At 43.6% G+C, this 17,162-nt stretch overlaps 1 protein-coding gene across 11 annotated transcripts in view; it reads left to right on the top strand.

The window, feature by feature from the left end:
- LOC122936250 (saxiphilin-like) overlaps positions 1–17,162 on the top strand; it is a 189,568-nt gene that overhangs the window by 45,216 nt on the left and 127,190 nt on the right. For 10 of the 11 annotated variants that reach the window (XM_044292361.1, XM_044292365.1, XM_044292363.1 and 7 more), the window contains one exon: positions 9,443–9,667. The exons of the other annotated variant lie outside the window; for it this stretch is intronic. In XM_044292361.1, coding sequence (XP_044148296.1) covers positions 9,443–9,667 — 225 coding nt within the window. The remainder of the gene's footprint in view (positions 1–9,442; positions 9,668–17,162) is intronic. 11 annotated transcript variants of the gene reach the window in all.

The following is a 17,162-nucleotide window of genomic DNA, read 5'->3' as shown; positions in this document are numbered from 1 at the left end:
CTCTACGCCCCGCTGTGTGGCCGTACAGTAGTTTACGGCCACATATGGGGTGTTTTTGTAAACGGCAGAGTCAGGGCAATTTAGATACAGTCCTGTTTGGTGGTTAACCCTTGCTTTGTTGGTGGAAAAAATGTGTTAAAAGGGAAAATTAGGCAAAAAAATGAAATTCTCAAATTTCATCCCCATTTGCCAATAACTCTTGTGCAACACCTAAAGGGTTAACGAAGTTTGTAAAATCAGTTTTGAATACCTTGAGGGGTGTAGTTTATAGAATGGGGTCATTTTTGGGTGGTTTCTATTATGTAAGCCTTGCAAAGTGACTTCAGACCTGTAGTGGTCCCTAAAAATTGGATTTCTGAAAAATTTCAAGATTTGCTTCTAAACTTCCAAGCCTTGTAACATCCTTAAAAAATTAAATATCATTCCCAAAATAATTCAAACATGAAGTAGACATATGGGGAATGTAAAGTCATCACAATTTTTGGGGGTATTACTATGTATTACAGAAGGACAGAAACTGAAACTTTGAAATGTGCAAATTTTTCCAAATGTTTTGTAAATTAGGTATTTTTTTATGCAAAAAATAATAATTTTGGACTTCATTTTTCCAGTGTCATGAAGTACAATATGTGACGAAAAAACAATCTCAGAACGGCCTGGATAAGTCCAAGCGTTTTAAAGTTATCACCACTTAAAGTGACACTGGTCAGATTTGCAAAAAATGGCCTGGTCCTTAAGGTGAAATAAGGCTGAGTCCCTATGGGGTTAAAATAATTCCTCTGTATAATAAACAATATACATTCCCCTATATATTCTATCTGCTGTTTTGGCATCTCTCCTATTTTTATAGAAAAACTGTTGGGCAGCTTTGTTTATAGTTATCAATTACAGTATACAGTGATTTTACATCTAATGTGCTTATTATATATCCTGATTTCCATTCTATACTGCTTAGTATTTGCAACGTCTGTTTGGTGTCTTTTAAATATGTTGGAAGGGATTGGGCACATGGTTGTAAATATTGGTCAAATGACTTTTATTTAGAGTTTACACCAAGTTATAGTAAAGTTATAGTGATTAAACAGGTCTAACTTTTACTAAATATGACCCTCTGACCATGTAACATCACATTTTCTATACGTAAACAACTAGAAAAATTGCCATATTAACAGAAAAAAGTTAACAGCACAATTGCTTTGAATGTAAATAGTCTTTACATCAGCTCACAGTTCTCCACGAAACATGTGGATGGTAGGTACCATTCAGGTTGTTTCTCTTGGCCAATAGTTGTCACTACCTGTTTAGCATGAAAACTTCTTGGTACCATACTTGGTTCTCCTACGGTATCATAAGTAAGTGTAACAAGCCTTTGCCTTTCTCTCACAACAGAAGATCTTTCAACGGCTTTTGGTTTGAAGTTCCTGTTTCTTCATCTCTTACTGGATCTGTTGGTTCAGATTTCTTAATCAATTCTTAGTCATTGCAGATTCCTTTGATGACTTCTCTGAATCTGACAGTAGACCTTCAGGTGATGCCAAGATCTCTGATGAATTTTGTGATTCAAAATCCGCTGCTTCAGGATTAAGTTTACTGCTTTGTGCTGTACAGTTATCTTTCGAAGGTGAACTTAATGAATACATATCATCTTCTTCATCAGTTTCATATTCTACATGTGATGTTGGTTTTGGTCACGTTGGTTTGGAGGATCTTTCTTGCTTAATAATTCAGCAGTCTGCTGTTCATCTGGAAGATAGTCACAAGATAACAGATTATGGTGCAAAATCCTTGATCTGTTGCCACATGACTTCTGGTTTTGCCTCATACACTGTTTTCATGTTTTCGTCTCACAAAAACATAAATCTTATGTTCCCAATAAGAGAAAAGTTTTCCTGGTCCCCCTTTCTCATTTAAGTTCTTCACTAGATCTCTACTTCCTGGAGTAAGTTCAGCGCAATGACTTTTCTGGTCATAGTATTCCTTGCTTTTACCTGCTGACTTCTTTGCTGTTTCTGAAGCTATTTTATAAGCTTCTGTCATACTCTTTTTCCTGATAGTAACATAATCTGCGTAAGTTTTGTACTTCTCTGAAACTGTACTATACTATATCAATTGGAAGTCTTGGTGATTGACCATACAATAGGTAGAAAGGTGACTACCCTGTTGCCTTTTATACAATTGCAAGTGTAAACAACTTTTGACAAAGAGTTCTTCCAGTCTTCCTTTTCTTCTTCTGTAAGAGTCCTCAACATTGACAACAATGTACGATTGAAACATTCAACCTGTCCATTACCCTCTGGGTGATATGGAGTTGAATGAGAATTCCGAATTCTGCAGTATTTTCCAAGTCTTATCCAAGTCTTGACAAATAACTGATTCTCAGATTCTGTTCCCAGAGCATAGTGTAATTTTGTTGGAAACCCAAACTTTAGAGCAAAATCATGAAATATTTTGTCTGATGCAGTCTTACCAGACTTGTTTGTGGTAGCATATGCCTGTGCAAATCTTGTAAAATGATCCATTACAGCAAGGATGTACTCATATCCTCCTTTGAACTTTTCCAGATGCCAAAAAAATCTATGGATACCAGTTCAAAGGGATAAGTGGAGACAATGTTGTTCAATGGTGCTCTGGTTGGTTTATTGGGACGTTTATCTTTCATACATCTTTTAAGCACCATTCTCTGGTGACTTAATGGTCAATATCCTTCTGCATGTATGGCCAGAAGAAGCTTTCTCTCACAAGATTGACAGTTCTTTCTACTCCCAAGTACCCCATTTGTTTATGGAGTTCTTTGAATACTGTCCTGTGGTAGACTTTTGTCATGACTAATTGTACGTTATGGCTAGTCTTCCTATAAAAAATACCATCTGAGTTGAGGTATAATTTAGGCCATGCTCTGAATAAGGCAGTTACAGCTGGTGGCTCTGCTTTTCTCTTCCTCTTAGCTGAAAATCTATTTTGATGTTTTTAGTGTAGCAGTGTCCCAATGATCTTGTCTTCTTGTGCTTTTCTGATTGTTTCTTTTGGGAGCTGGTTAACGCTTGCTATGGGGCTTTGTTCAGCTTCCCCAACCGCACTTTCTAAAGTTACAGGACACCACCATGGCGTATGTTTCTTCTCTTGTATATGAACTGCTTGTACAGTGCTACCAATAGCTTGCAACTGATTTCTTGAGAGCATTCCTTAATGTATTGGTCAGGATATAGTGGCATTCTAGACAATCAATCAGCATCTGCATTTGCTTTCCCTGGATGGTATTTAATGCTAAAATTGAAGTCTGCCAGTTCTGATACCCACCTATGGCCAGTCACATTTAATTTTGCTGTAGTGAGAACATACCGTAGGTAAGTGGATTAGTGTCTGTTTATACCACAAATGATGGACTGTAGTAAAATTAGCCTCTAAAACGGTTGCATATTACCCATTTCATTGCCAAAAACTCAAGTTTACCAGAGTGCAAATGGTAGTTTTCTCTGCTGTAGTAAGAGTTCTTGAACCATAACTGATAACTCTCAACTTGCAATTTAGTTTTTCATATAGGACAGCACAAAGGCCTTCCTGAGATGCATCACAGTGCAGCATAAATGGGTTGTTAAAGTCCAGATATCCCATCATTTCTTGATGATGGCCAGTCAAATTGATTGGCTTTTTGATTTCTTTTCTGTGGTTGATGGGGAACTTGGCCCTGCAGACAGTAGATCATACAGTGGAGCGGCAATCTGGGAGAAATTCTGAATATATGTCCGGTAGTAGGACAGAAAACCTAGTCTTTTTCTAAGCTCTTCCACTGTAAATTGAGGCTTGTTTTTCACAGCCATTACTGGAGCAATTTCTGCTGCATCCATAGTATAACCATCACCAGAAACAATCTTACCAAGAAACCGGACTTGTCTTTTGAACAGCTCGCATTTTTTTGGTGTTAGCTTGTATGACGAATACCACACCTCGTGCCAGCTTGACGTCACCTATGTTGAGCTCACGAGCCGCGGTATGGTCACGGGTTACCAAAAAAATGTTACGCCCTCCAGAGGAGCAGGTAAGGTCAGCTTAGTAAAGTTTACACATACACCTCCTGTCCACGTTGGCACAGAGAGGCAACAAGCTGAGAGAGCCTTTTCACTGCGTCAGTGAAAACAGCGCTGTCTCAGCCCGGGTATCTGCCACCAGCTCTCGTTTTATATAAGCTCAGTCTGCTAACGGGATTATATAGGGTGAGAAACCAACCCACGGTAACTTATAACTAGGCACAAAACACAGACGTGGGGATTCGTGATCAAGATACAAGATAGCACAAGATTAAATTATATATTTAATCGTCGTAAGGGCACACTAGATATAACACAATATACACAAAGAATATATACAGTGGTCTTAGGTTACAGATACAGGTTATATGGGTACAACAGAGTTAAGCAGAGTAAAAGTCAGTTACCGGGTAAGATGAAAGTTCCTTTTGGTTGTGCTGTGTTCTTTGCTGCAGTCCACATGAAGGGCTGTGATTTCAGCTAGTTCCTGGGTCCCTCTAAACACATTTCATGATGTGACTTTTCTACAGAGGAAGACCCCGCCCTCTGGCTTGCATGGGATTATGACCTGTAGCCGGACGCTCCCCTCCTCGCCTATAGGTAGGGTCCACACCTCCTTCTCTGGTGCTGGGAGCAAATGACCCATAGGGCTCATAGCCGAAGACCAGAATGTCGCAGGAAGATGGTTCCAGGCCCAATTGATCCACCTGGGTTCCGGCTACAACTAGAGTCCAAACATGGTACCGGTATTGGGTTTCTGTAGGGAGATAGTGATATCTCCTTTCCCTGGCATCCCCCCATCAAACAAAGACCATGGGCACCTACATCGTGGCCACCGGGACATAAATATGTATCCGGTTAGCGCCTGCAATAGCCGGGCAAATTATAATTCCTTATGAAATGTAGGTGCCAACATGTCTGGAAGGTATCCTTGATCCTGGCAAGGGCTGATACCTCCTGCTGGGGGGGTTTCCTGCAGGATTTAGCTTGCCTCCAAACTGGCTGATAGAGGTTTGACATTCTCCACCTGAGGCCTCCTTGAAGCCTGGACCCCTGAGGTTTTCTTCCTTGCAACCTGACAATCAAATGGCTGGGGGGGTGGGAACTTATTTTGCATGTACACTGATGTACATGCCAAAAGGTGAATCAAGTGACAATCAGGGCTGCCAGTAAATAATAATCCATTTTCCTCACAGCTTGATTCCATGCTGTTGATAGCGCTGAAGCACAGTCCATAAATGTTCCACATGTTCAGTGAAAGACTTACTGTGAACCAGGTTATCATTAAGATATGGTTGATAGATACTATCTCTCAGTCCTTCTAAGCATTCTTCCATGCTTCTCTGAAATTCTGCAGGAGCTGAGCCGAAACATTTCTGGCAACATTTTCTGTGGTTAGTCTCTTTTTCTGACACTTTTTGCTTTGCTTGACTTGATGTCTCAGAAACTAGAGCTTTTTCTAACAGCTTGCTAGATTCCTGGAATGTTTTTTGCAATGCGAAGTATTGTGCCTTTAAATCTTCCAATTGAGTCTGTTCTGTCAGGGTCTCATTCTCTTTTGCCTGTGCCGCCGCCTTTGCCTCTGAATGCAGATCTGTAATGCACTTTTGGATGACCAGACAGGTAACATCTTTATCCTCTGTTTCTCCCACTTCATCAAGCAGCCTGTTGAGGTGCCTGCGGGTTCTGCCTTTGGAGATTTGCTCCCCTGGCCCTTTAATATATTTGCTAACAGCAACCAGTTCATCAAATGTTAACTGCAGGAAGCACTCACTAATGTCATTAATGCATCTCTCCACATCCATTGTCAGTCTGCTGTGCAGGACCTCACTGAGGGGACACTCACAGGATATCACTAAGATGGCTGCACTTTACAGTCGGTTCTTTTCTATCTCTGAGTTCTGCTCTGTATCGTCTATGAATTGTCACTCAATCCCATCCTCGCCGACATTTTTGTTGCACGCCTAATGAGTTGAGACTGGTGTGGTTGTTTTTTTTCGTTCATCTGCAATAATTAGGAACATGCATCAGACATGGAGATCAGGACCTTCCTTCTTCTTGTTATCTGAGGTACAATAAGTGTCTTTTCATACTACATAGTAGTTGTACATTACCATCAAATCCTCAGTCATTACTTACCGTATTTTTCGTTTTATAAGACACACTCTTTTCCCCCCAAAGTGGGGGAAAAGGTCAGTGTGTCTTATAAAGCGAATGTGCCTCAAATCAAGATGGCCGGCCCTATTGAAGGACAGTAGGAGCTATTACTAAGGCTGCTCCTGAGCGAGCTCATTAAGTGTGGGGCGGGCGGCGGCAGTTAGGCATTCACTGATGCTAAATGCTGCCAGCCCATACGTCCTTACCACAGATCTGCCAGCCGGGTCCGCTCCATACCAGAGGAGGAGAAGAGGGGAGAGCAGTTCCTCTCCTCTGCATTGCCGCCCGCATGCATGTAACGCTGATTGGTGGTGTGTGCCAGAGAGAACTACTGCTGCTCCCCTGCCTCTACCAATCAGCTTACTCCCTCCCATTGCCGTACCATGAGCGCCGCTGTTACAGAGCTCCGTCGCTTCTGCTGTGAGTGAGAAAGCAATAGAGTTTTACTGGCTCTCTGTTGCCCTGTGCTATTCCCTGGCCTGTCACCTAAAGTCCTGGGTGAGTGACAGCTCAGGGGCCGGTCTAAAAATTAAATGTGTGTTAAATATGACTATATCTATAGGAATCCGCCGATGTACTATGCATGAGGGAGCTTATAGTCATATTTAATATAAACACAGGCCAATAATGGCACAGTCCCTGGACAGTGTTTATATTTAATGTGACTATAATCCCCCTCATCCTTAAAAATACACCAATGTACAGTACTGAAGTACATGGGTGAATTCTTTAGGATGATGAGGGTTATAGTCACATACCAGTGCATCATCCACAGATTCCCCCATAACAGTATGTCATTCACAGATCCCCCATAACAGTGCTGCATTCACAGGTCCCCCATAACAGTGTGTCATCCACAGATCCTCTATAACAGTGCGTCATCCACAGATCCTCTATAACAGTGTGTCATCCACAGATCCTCTATAACAGTGTGTCATCCACAGATCCCCCATAACAGTGTGTCATCCACAGATCCCCCATAACAGTGTATCATCCATAGATCCCCCATAACAGTGTCATCCACAGATCCCCCATAACAGTGTGTCATCCACAGATCCCCCATAACAGTGTGTCATCCACAGATCCCCCATAACAGTGTGGTGTGTCATCCACAGATCCCCCATAACAGTGTATCATCCATAGATCCCCCATAACAGTGTCATCCACAGATCCCCCATAACAGTGTGTCATCCACAGATCCCCCATAACAGTGTGTCATCCACAGATCCCCCATAACAGTGTGTCATCCACAGATCCCCTATAATAGTGTGTCATCCACAGATCCCCTATAATAGTGTGTCATCCACAGATCCCCCATAACAGTGTGTCATCCACAGATCCCCCATAACAGTGTCATCCACAGATTGCATATAACAGTGTGTCACCCACAGATCCCTCTATAACAGTGTGTCATCCACAGACCCCCATTAGTTCAAAACTCACCAAAAGCACACTATTTGGTTCAAACTATTTATTTCCTTATCTTCCTCCTCAAAAACCTAGGTGTGTCTTATCATCACTGTACCTGCAATAGTAAGGGACATGCATCAGACATGGAGATTAGGACCTCCCTTTTTTATTGTTATCTGAGGTGCACTACAATAAGTGTCCCACCAGAAACATTCCCCTGAGATAGATGGTCCACTCTAGTGTCATATTATTCTGGCAAATGTTAACATAACATTTTTTATGGGGGTGGATCATTCTCTTTACATATATAACATATACCTTTTTTTTCTACAATGGAACTCTATGGTCAACGTGTGCCACTATACAGAATCAGTCTGAGGCATCCATTTAACCTATACGTTTTTTTGTATACGTTAAAAGGATGGAAAAAACATCATGTGAATCCAGCCTTAGAATCAATTCACACTTAACTTATTTGGTCAGTTACGGGGGCCAAAACTGACCAAATAGCTGAAGTGTGAACTTAGCCTTACAGGTCAATGTTAGCGTCAGGTATACAGAACCGTGCAGTGGCCCAAGAGTCTACTATAGAGAGAAGGAGTGCACTCCTTTTACATCATCTGCTGACTCCACATAGACTTTTTACAGAACCTGTTCTTTTACACCCTGATACAAGTAGTGTCCCCCTGACACAGTGGGGAGGGTGTTAGCAATAAGTTTGTGTTGACGTTACTGTTTATTTTTCCCTTCTTCTGATCCATCACAAGAACAACCCCAAAAAAATGAATACTTTCTTTTGAGCATCCGCCCTTACATGGTCAGCATTTGGTCAGTAATCCATCAGTATTGGTAAGGTAAAAAAAAAAAAAACAGGAGTGGATTCAAACCAGAGATGACACGTGATTGGAAAGTTTGCATGTCTTCTGTGTTTTGTACCCACTCCTGCTTTTGGCTTCCAAATCAAGAGCATATCCTGATACAAAATAGGGACCATGTGATAGAGGTCTTACGGATGCGCCAAAGACAGGATCTGTTGTGTTTTTAATTTTGCCATCCTTCTGACAGATCAGAAGAAAGATAAAATACATGGTGATGTCAACAAGGCCAAATAGGGACACTATTGGCCCCATCGCAGAGGGTGGCAACAACGAGAGAAGTCAACACATTGGTCCCGTCACATAGTGGGGAGGTGGTTGGCAACAGCAGTGGCAGTAACAGCACAAGATAGTGGCAGTAGGAGAATATGGCTGCAGGTGTGTGGTATCAGGCGGGTGGCAGCATCAGAATAGTGGCTGAAGCAGGTGGACAGAAGAAAATTGTCTTTTTTTTTAACAAAGTTTTGGGGTGGCACCCAGAATTCTCTAGTCTGATGCATCAGGCACTGGTGAGTTAAAATCCTGACTGATCCATGCCTGATTCATCTTTACAAAGGTTAGTCTCTCAACATTTTGGGTGGAAAGGTGAGTTCTCTTTGGGGTAACTATGCCCCCGCCGCACTAATTACTTGCCCTGATGCTACACTACTGTCTGGGCAGGAAAGTTTGTCCAGGGCAAACTTGGCCAGTTGCAGCAATAAATCACGTTTGGCTGCCCAATAGTCTAGGGGATCTTGGATCTGGGGTGGCAGGGTGCAGTCCAAGTATTCCACCACCTAGCTTTAGTTGTGGTTGCATTTTAAAGTAATGAAGAAGGAGGCAGTCACTGGTTTTGGATCCCTCTTTACAACAAAGGAGAAAGTTGGGGCTAAAGCGGCTTCTGCATATTAAGGAATATGCAATTAAATCAGTGGATGGACTACATACCAGTTCTACATCATTCACACGTGATTATTATTTGTTTTTCTACATTAGTCTTATCAGCTGAAACATCCTGCATAAAAGAACGACAGAAAGTGCTCGGTGCAGCGACACCAATATTAGGAGCGTTTGTACCGGATTGTGATGAAAAAGGAGACTACAGACCAAAGCAGTGTCATGGCAGCACCGGACACTGTTGGTGTGTTTCCAAAGATGGTAAAGAGATACAGGGTACAAGAGCTGCACCTGGGCAGACACCCCCTACATGCGAGGACCGAGGTGAGAAACTATAGTCAATGAGGAGTGTGTAATTTTTCCTTTCCCATATTGGATTGCTCTGAGGAATCTGAACACTTGTTCTGGGGTTCTGCCATAAATTACAACTAAAGCAGAGGGCTCAAAACACAGGACACTTTGTGATCAGCTTGTCATTAGGGACACTAATAACAAAAAAACTTCCAGAGCAGACATCCACTTTAACCCCTTAATGACTGGACCATTTTGCACCTTTGTGACCAGTAGTAATGGCCGAACATCGGCTGGGACAATTCGCGAATGCGCGTTTGCGTTTAAATGTTCGCAAACCATGCGTTCTTGGCGGGCCCCATTCACTTTAATGGCAAGCGAACCTGAAAAACCTTCAGGTCATATTTGCAGCCAGAAAACACTTACTAGAAGTACACAAATAGTCCCACAACATGGACAGTAATAAATTCATTGGCAAAAATTCCCACAAAAAATATGTATTTTAATCAGGGGCCATTTTTATGCGTCTTAAAGGGAAACTCTCAAAAATGTGCCCTGCTGGAGCCTAATTTTTTTTTATTTCCTCGGTTTGATGTATACAAATGTGCAGCACTCCACGTTTTTGTATCCTGCAGAGTCCATTTAAAAAATGCATTCGTTAACGTACATTTTTTTTTCTACCATGGAACTCTATGGTGAATGGACACCACTGTTTAGCATCAGTCTGAGGCATCTGTTAACGCATACATTTTTGGAATGCATTAAATGGATGGCAAAAATAGGATGTGAACCCATCCCTAGTGTCAGAATAAGGACCAGTACACAGCGGAGCAGCGTGGTGGAGAGGGGAGGCCGCCATGTACTGACAGAGCGCTAACTGGTCCTGGTGGTCAGGGATGAGGACTGTGTTTACCAAGGATCATTTTCTACTGAGAAATACAGGGCACAGTATAATACACTAGAATCTATATAATATAAAGATATTAGCCCTACCCCCAAATAGTAATACAATTAGGTGGTCATTTTTTATATATAAATACGTCTATGTTAGGCGTATTTCTGACACAGATTGTGGCGCAAAGGTACATAGCACTGCAATCTGCATATTTTTCATGCTCATGCCAGGTATAAAAAGGATGGCGTGGGCAGGGAAAGGGATATAGTTATGGCCATCCAGTTATTGGATACCACCACCATACATTGAGCAGATAATACCTCTGTACGGTGACCGGATAACACCACCATACCGTGACCGGAAAAAAGGGTATAAGAGGGCACAGGACAGCAAATGACTCGGGGCACTGCACTGGGTGTGGTAAGAGGTCACAATGCAGGGTATAAGGGGGCACAGTACGGGGTGAGGGGCACAGTACAGGGTGGGGGGCACAGTCACATGACCCTGCGACATTAGAAGGTCCTTTTGGTGAATGCGGTTCATACGCCACCATAATGAGAGGCAGAAGAGTGAGATAAGTGTGTGATTATGTGGCCAGTACAGGCCCCAAAAATTAGGCAATAGGCATTCATCTTACAGCAAAAAACTTTGAATTCTGTGGCTGGAGGTACATTAGGCAGTCACAGGATAAATATGTAACTGTTGGCCAGTGCAGGCCCCAAAAATTAGGCATTCACCTGACATAAAAGGCCTTTTATGCGACTGTATATACAAGGCAAGGACCATTCTTTGTTCTGGGTGGTGGCGGATATGTGTGGGCTGGCATGAGGAAATTCAATTACACGTAGTCACTAGTGATGAGCGGCAGGGGCAATATTCGAATTCGCGATATTTCGAGAATATTTTGGCGAATATTCGCCATATATTCGAGAATTCGCGAATTTGTGATCTGCAGGCATTATTTATTTTTTTTATTGCGAAAATTCGCATAAAAAATTGCATACACTGTTATTTCACAAAAAAAAACTAATATTCGCGATTACGAATATATTTTGCCATATTCAAAATATTCGCGAATTCTCGAAATGTCGATATTCGTGATTAAAATTCGCAATTCGAATATTCGTGATCAACACTGGTGGTCATCACAGGTGTTGAATTCCTCCCAGATCCATGCCTCATTCATTTTTTTAAATGTGAGATAGTCCACACTTTAGTGAGCTAGGCAAGTGCGCTTATCGGTCATGAACCCCCCTGCTGCGCTGAATGTTCTTTAGAACAGGACACTCGACAAGGGGCAAGCCAAGAGTTCCATGGCAAATTGTTCCAGCTCTAGCCACAGGTCAAGCCTGCACAGCCAGTCGACCAGGGGTTCCTCGCTTCTCAAAGCGTCCACATCGGCCATTAACCCGATGTAGTCAGACACCTGTTGGACTAGGCTTTCCCTGAGGCTGGATCCGGAAGGCGGCTGTCGATGGGTTGGCTGGAAGAATGATCTCATATCTGAAGTGACCAACACATCTTCAAACCGCCCTCTTTTTCCAGGCGCGGTAGGATTGGTACCCGCACCTGTTTCGCTGTGGGTGGAAATTCCTCTGCCAGTGCCCGCAACAACAGAATGCAGCATCTCTTGTCAGCAAGGCCTGGAAATGCTGCATTCTGACAGCCCTCTGTGATGTTGGTAACATGTCCGCCATTTTGTGTTTGTACCGGGGGTCTAAGTACGTTGCCACCCAGTACAGGTCCTTGCCCCTTATGCTTTTTATACGGGGGTCCCTCTTCAAACACTGGAGCATTAAGGCCTCCATTTGCACTAAATTGGAAGCAGTGGAGACCCATGGCTCCTTCTCATCACCCAGGAGAATGTCGTTCTCGGTCTCCTCCCCCCAGCAACGGACAACACCACGGATCCCCAATAAGTTTAAAGCCTGCTCTTTTTGCTCCGCCTCCTCCCCCCAGGCACCATCCTCCTCTCACTCCTCTTCAGACTCCTGCTGACTTGTCTCAGATGGAGTAGCTTCCCCCCGGGAATTCATTCAGCATTGCGACTTCCTCATCTTCCTCATCTTCCTCGACGGCTTGATCAATGACACGATGCAATGCACGCTCCAGAAATAAGGCGTAAGGTACGATGTCACTGATGGCGCCCTGGCCGCGACTGACCAGTTTGGTGATCTCATGAAATGGCCGCAGAAGTCTGCATCCGTCGGGCATGAGCAGCCACTGGTGTGGTGAAAAGAAACCAAGCTCCCCAGAACCTGTCCTGCCACAGAGTTCATAAAGGTAGTCATTAACGGCACATTTCTGCTGGAGCAGCCTATCAAGCATATACAAGGTGGAGTTCCATTGCGTTGGGCAGTCACAAATCAGACGTCGGACGGGCAAGTAGTGTCGCCACTGAATGTCAGCAAAATGAGCCATGGCCATGTAAGATCTTCTAAAATGGCCAGAAATTTTCCTGGCCTGCCTCAAGATGTACTGGACCCCGGGGTATTTGGCAATGAATCACTGCAAGTTCAGGACGTGTGCCATGCACAGCACGTGTGTCATTTTGCCCTCTTTTAGCCCGCTCAGCATATTGGCACCATTGTCGCACACCACTTTACCAACTGTCAAATTGAGTGGGGTTAGCCACTGATCGGCCTGTGGCCGCAGAGCTGAAAGGAGTGCAGGACCGGTGTGGATCTAGGCTTCCAGGTACAACAGCCACAGCACAGCATGGCAACGTCTCACCTGGCACGTCGAATAGGTTCTGGGGAGCCTGGGGGGTGCAGTGGAAGAGACGGTAGCAGTGGAAAAGGAGTCAGCCGAGGAACAGGTTTCCTGCATGCAACCTGTTGCAGTAACACCAAATCCACACGGGTGTCACGGGGTACATGCTTGATTGCTGTCGAGGTTCACCCAGTGGGCAGTAAAAATAATGTAACTTCCCTAATCAGGCTCCTGACAGAAACCTTTCAGGCTTACATACCATGGCAAGCCTGGATGCCACCGCAGAGTAGCGGCCCGATCGGAGGAGGAAGGAGGGAGCTCCCTCCCTCTGTTAAAATTAATCGGGACGTTGCCACAGCAGCGCAATGCCCGATAGGGGAGGGAGGGAGCTTACTCCCTGTTAACCCCTTCCATACAGCGGTCCCTATGGACCACGGCATGGAAAGGTTTAAAGAGTTGACATCAGTGCCAGCTCTGATGTTGGCTGTTACACTAGATTGTCAGCTGTCTGTTACAGCTGACAATCTACTTCCGCTCTGCCATACTGAATAATTGTGGGGGCGGGGAGGGGTGGGGGGTCGGCCCCCTCAGTGTTACCTGGTCCTGCTCGGCCATCCTAAAGGGGGTGTGATAGGGCACAGTAAACACAGCAGCGCAGCCCCAATCTCCTCAACACTCACTAAGGAGATTGGAGCTGAACTGCTGAATGCTGCTATTGGTCAGTCAGATCTGACTGACCAATCGCAGTGATCCAAAGGCAGGGGCCGCTGTGATTGGTCTCCTGCCGTTTGCCCAGACAGCTCAGCTGTCCGTATGAGCCGTCTAGATGCCGGTGTAACTGTGTGCGTCATGATGCGGTAACTAACACCACATGATGACGTACAAAGTACGTCATTAGTCACTAAGGGGATAAAGTAGAAGTGCAAGGAAAAATAATAACATTATTCTTTAGAAGAAACTTAGGGCCTTTGAGTGCAATCTTACTCCCACCACAGCTCCCGATTAGATAAAAGAATATACGAGCTCGGGAGAAAACACATAAGACCCAGCTATGTTCTCAAACAATTTCCCAACTTTATTATGAAAACATACAGTCTTATAGGTAATGAAAACAAAGGAGGCACATCGCCAAGGGGGTGGAAATCGAAACTAGTACCGTAATTTGAGTAGTTATTCATATAAGACAATACTTCCTGACCATACTAACAGCATTTTAGTAATTAAAAAGCATGTGCAGCATCTTATCTCAAGGTTAGCATTCTTTAGCAACATCATATGAAAGACAGAAAGAACAGGACCTGTCCAGCCTTAAAGCTACAGTTTACCATAAATAATACCATTTCCATCACAGACCTTAACCCCTTAGGGACCCATGACGTACCGGTACGGCATGGATCCCGAGTCCTTAAGGACCCATGACGTACCGGTACGTCATGAGTTTAAAGTGAGATTGTGGCTCCCCAGGGGTTAATCCGCACAGGATGACGGCTGAAATCATTCAGCCGGCATCCTGTCACAACGCTTGGGGGGGTCATGTGACCCCCCGTATCGGCGATCGCAGCAAACCGCTGGTCAATTCAGACCTGCAGTTTGTAGCGATTTCTGCTGTTTCTGACCGCGGCAATCAGAAGCTTTAGTGTGCCGAAAATATATATGTATCACCCCCCCCCCCCCTGCACCCCTGCATGATTTTAGCCTGGTGGAAGGTGCAGGGGGCGTGTTGCGGGCGGTGCGGGAGGCGGGCGGTGCGGCAGGCGGGATCGCGATCCCCCGCCCGCCTCCCGCCGAATAATCGTTGGCTTCTAGTGGGTATACCAGGGTGTTAGCACATTGCTGACACCCTGGTATAAACGGCTGACATCTGTGAATGGATGTCAGCCGTTTCACCCTTTCCATACAGCGGTCCGTACGGACCGCTGTATGGAAAGAGTTAACAGTAAGATGCGGCTCCCTCCCTCTCCCATCGGGGGGCTGCTGTGCCTTTGCAGCCCCCCGACAGGATGGGGTAACAGAGGGAGGGAGCCCCAGTCCTTACCCTTCCCCGTCTGCGAAGTTGTGGCCACAACTTCACAGCGGGGGAAGGTTCCCATGGCAACAGGACGCCGCTGTCCATGGTGCTGAACAGATCTATGCTAATATCATAGATCTGTTCAGACAAAGTGTAAGTAAAATACAGTACAGTACAATATATATTGTACTGTACTGTATTATACAAACATCAGACCCACTGGATCTTCAAGAACCAAGTGGGTCTGGTTAAAAAAAAAGTAAGAAAAGGTGAAAAAAAAGTGAAAATCAAAAAACACATTTATCACAAATTAAAAATGAAAAAAAAAAAAAATTCCCTACACATGTTTGGTATCGCCACGTCCGTAACGACCTGATCTATAAAACAGTCATGTTACTTTCCCCGCACGGTGAACGCCATAAAAATAAAAAAATAAAAACTATGAGAAAATTGAAATTTTGCCCACCTTACTTCCCAAAAAAGGTAATAAAAGTGATCAAAAAAGTCGCATGTATGCCAAAATAGTGCCAATCAAACCGTCATCTCATCCCGCAAAAAATGAGACCCTACCCAAGATAATCGCCGAAAAACTGAAAAAACTATGGCTCTTAGACTATGGAAACACTAAAACATGATTTTTTTGTTTCAAAAATGAAATCATTGTGTAAAACTTACATACATTTTAAAAAAGGTATACATATTAGGTATCGCCGTGTCCGAATCGACCGGCTCTATAAAAATATCACATGAGTTAACCCCTCAGGTGACCACCGTAAAAATATAAATGAAAAAAAACGGTTTAAAAAAGCAATTTTTGTCATCTTACGTCACAAAAAGTGCAATAGCAAGCGATCAAAAAGTCATATGAACCCCAGAATAGTGCCAATAAAACAGCCATCTCATCCCGCAAAAAATGAGACCCTACATAAGATAATCGCCCAAAAACGGAAAAAACTATTGCTCTTAGGCTATGGAGACACTAAAACATTTTTTGTTTTAAAAATGAAATCATTATGTAAAACTTACATAAATAAAAAAAATTGTATACATATTAGGTATCGCCGCGTCCGTGACAACCTGCTCTATAAAATGACCACATGATCTAACCTTTCAGATGAATGTTGTAAATAACAAAAAAAAAACTGTGCCCAAAAACTTATTTCTTGTTACCTTGCCGCACAAAAAGTGTAATATAGAGCAACCAAAAATCATATGTACCGTAAACTAGTACCAACAAAACTGCCACCTTATCCCGTAGTTTCTAAAATGGGGTCACTTTTGTGGAGTTTCTACTCTAGGGGTGCATCAGGGGGGCTTCAAATGGGACACGGTGTCAAAAAAAACAGTCCAGCAAAATCTGCCCTCCAAAAACCGTATGGCATTCCTTTCCTTCTGCGCCCTGCCGTGTGCCCGTACAGTGGTTTACAACCACATATGAGGTGTTTCTGTAAACTACAGAATCAGGGCCATAAATATTGAGTTTTGTTTGGCTGTTAACCCTTGCTTTGTTACTTGAAAAAAAATATTAAAATGGAAAATCTGCCAAAAAAGTGAAATTTTGAAATTGTATCTCTATTTTCCATTAAATCTTGTGCAACACCTAAAGGGTTAACAAAGTTTGTAACATCAGTTTTGCATACCTTGAGGGGTGTAGTTTCTTAGATGGGGTCACTTTTAGGGAGTTTCTACTCTAGGGGTGCATCAGGGGGCTTCAAATGGGACATGGTGTAAATAAACCAGTCCAGCAAAATCTGCCTTCCAAAAACCAAACGGTGCACCTTTCACTCTACGCCCCGCTGTGTGGCCGTACAGTAGTTTATGGCCACATATGGGGTGTTTCTGTAAACGGCAGAGTCAGGGCAATAAAGATACAGTCTTGTTTGGCTGTTAACCCTTGCTTTGTTAGTGGAAAA

This window comes from Bufo gargarizans, chromosome 4 (assembly GCF_014858855.1).
Source record: "Bufo gargarizans isolate SCDJY-AF-19 chromosome 4, ASM1485885v1, whole genome shotgun sequence".
Lineage (NCBI taxonomy): Eukaryota > Metazoa > Chordata > Amphibia > Anura > Bufonidae > Bufo > Bufo gargarizans.
Note: the sequence above shows the minus strand (reverse complement) of the source record. Positions and strands in the feature narration are given on the sequence as shown.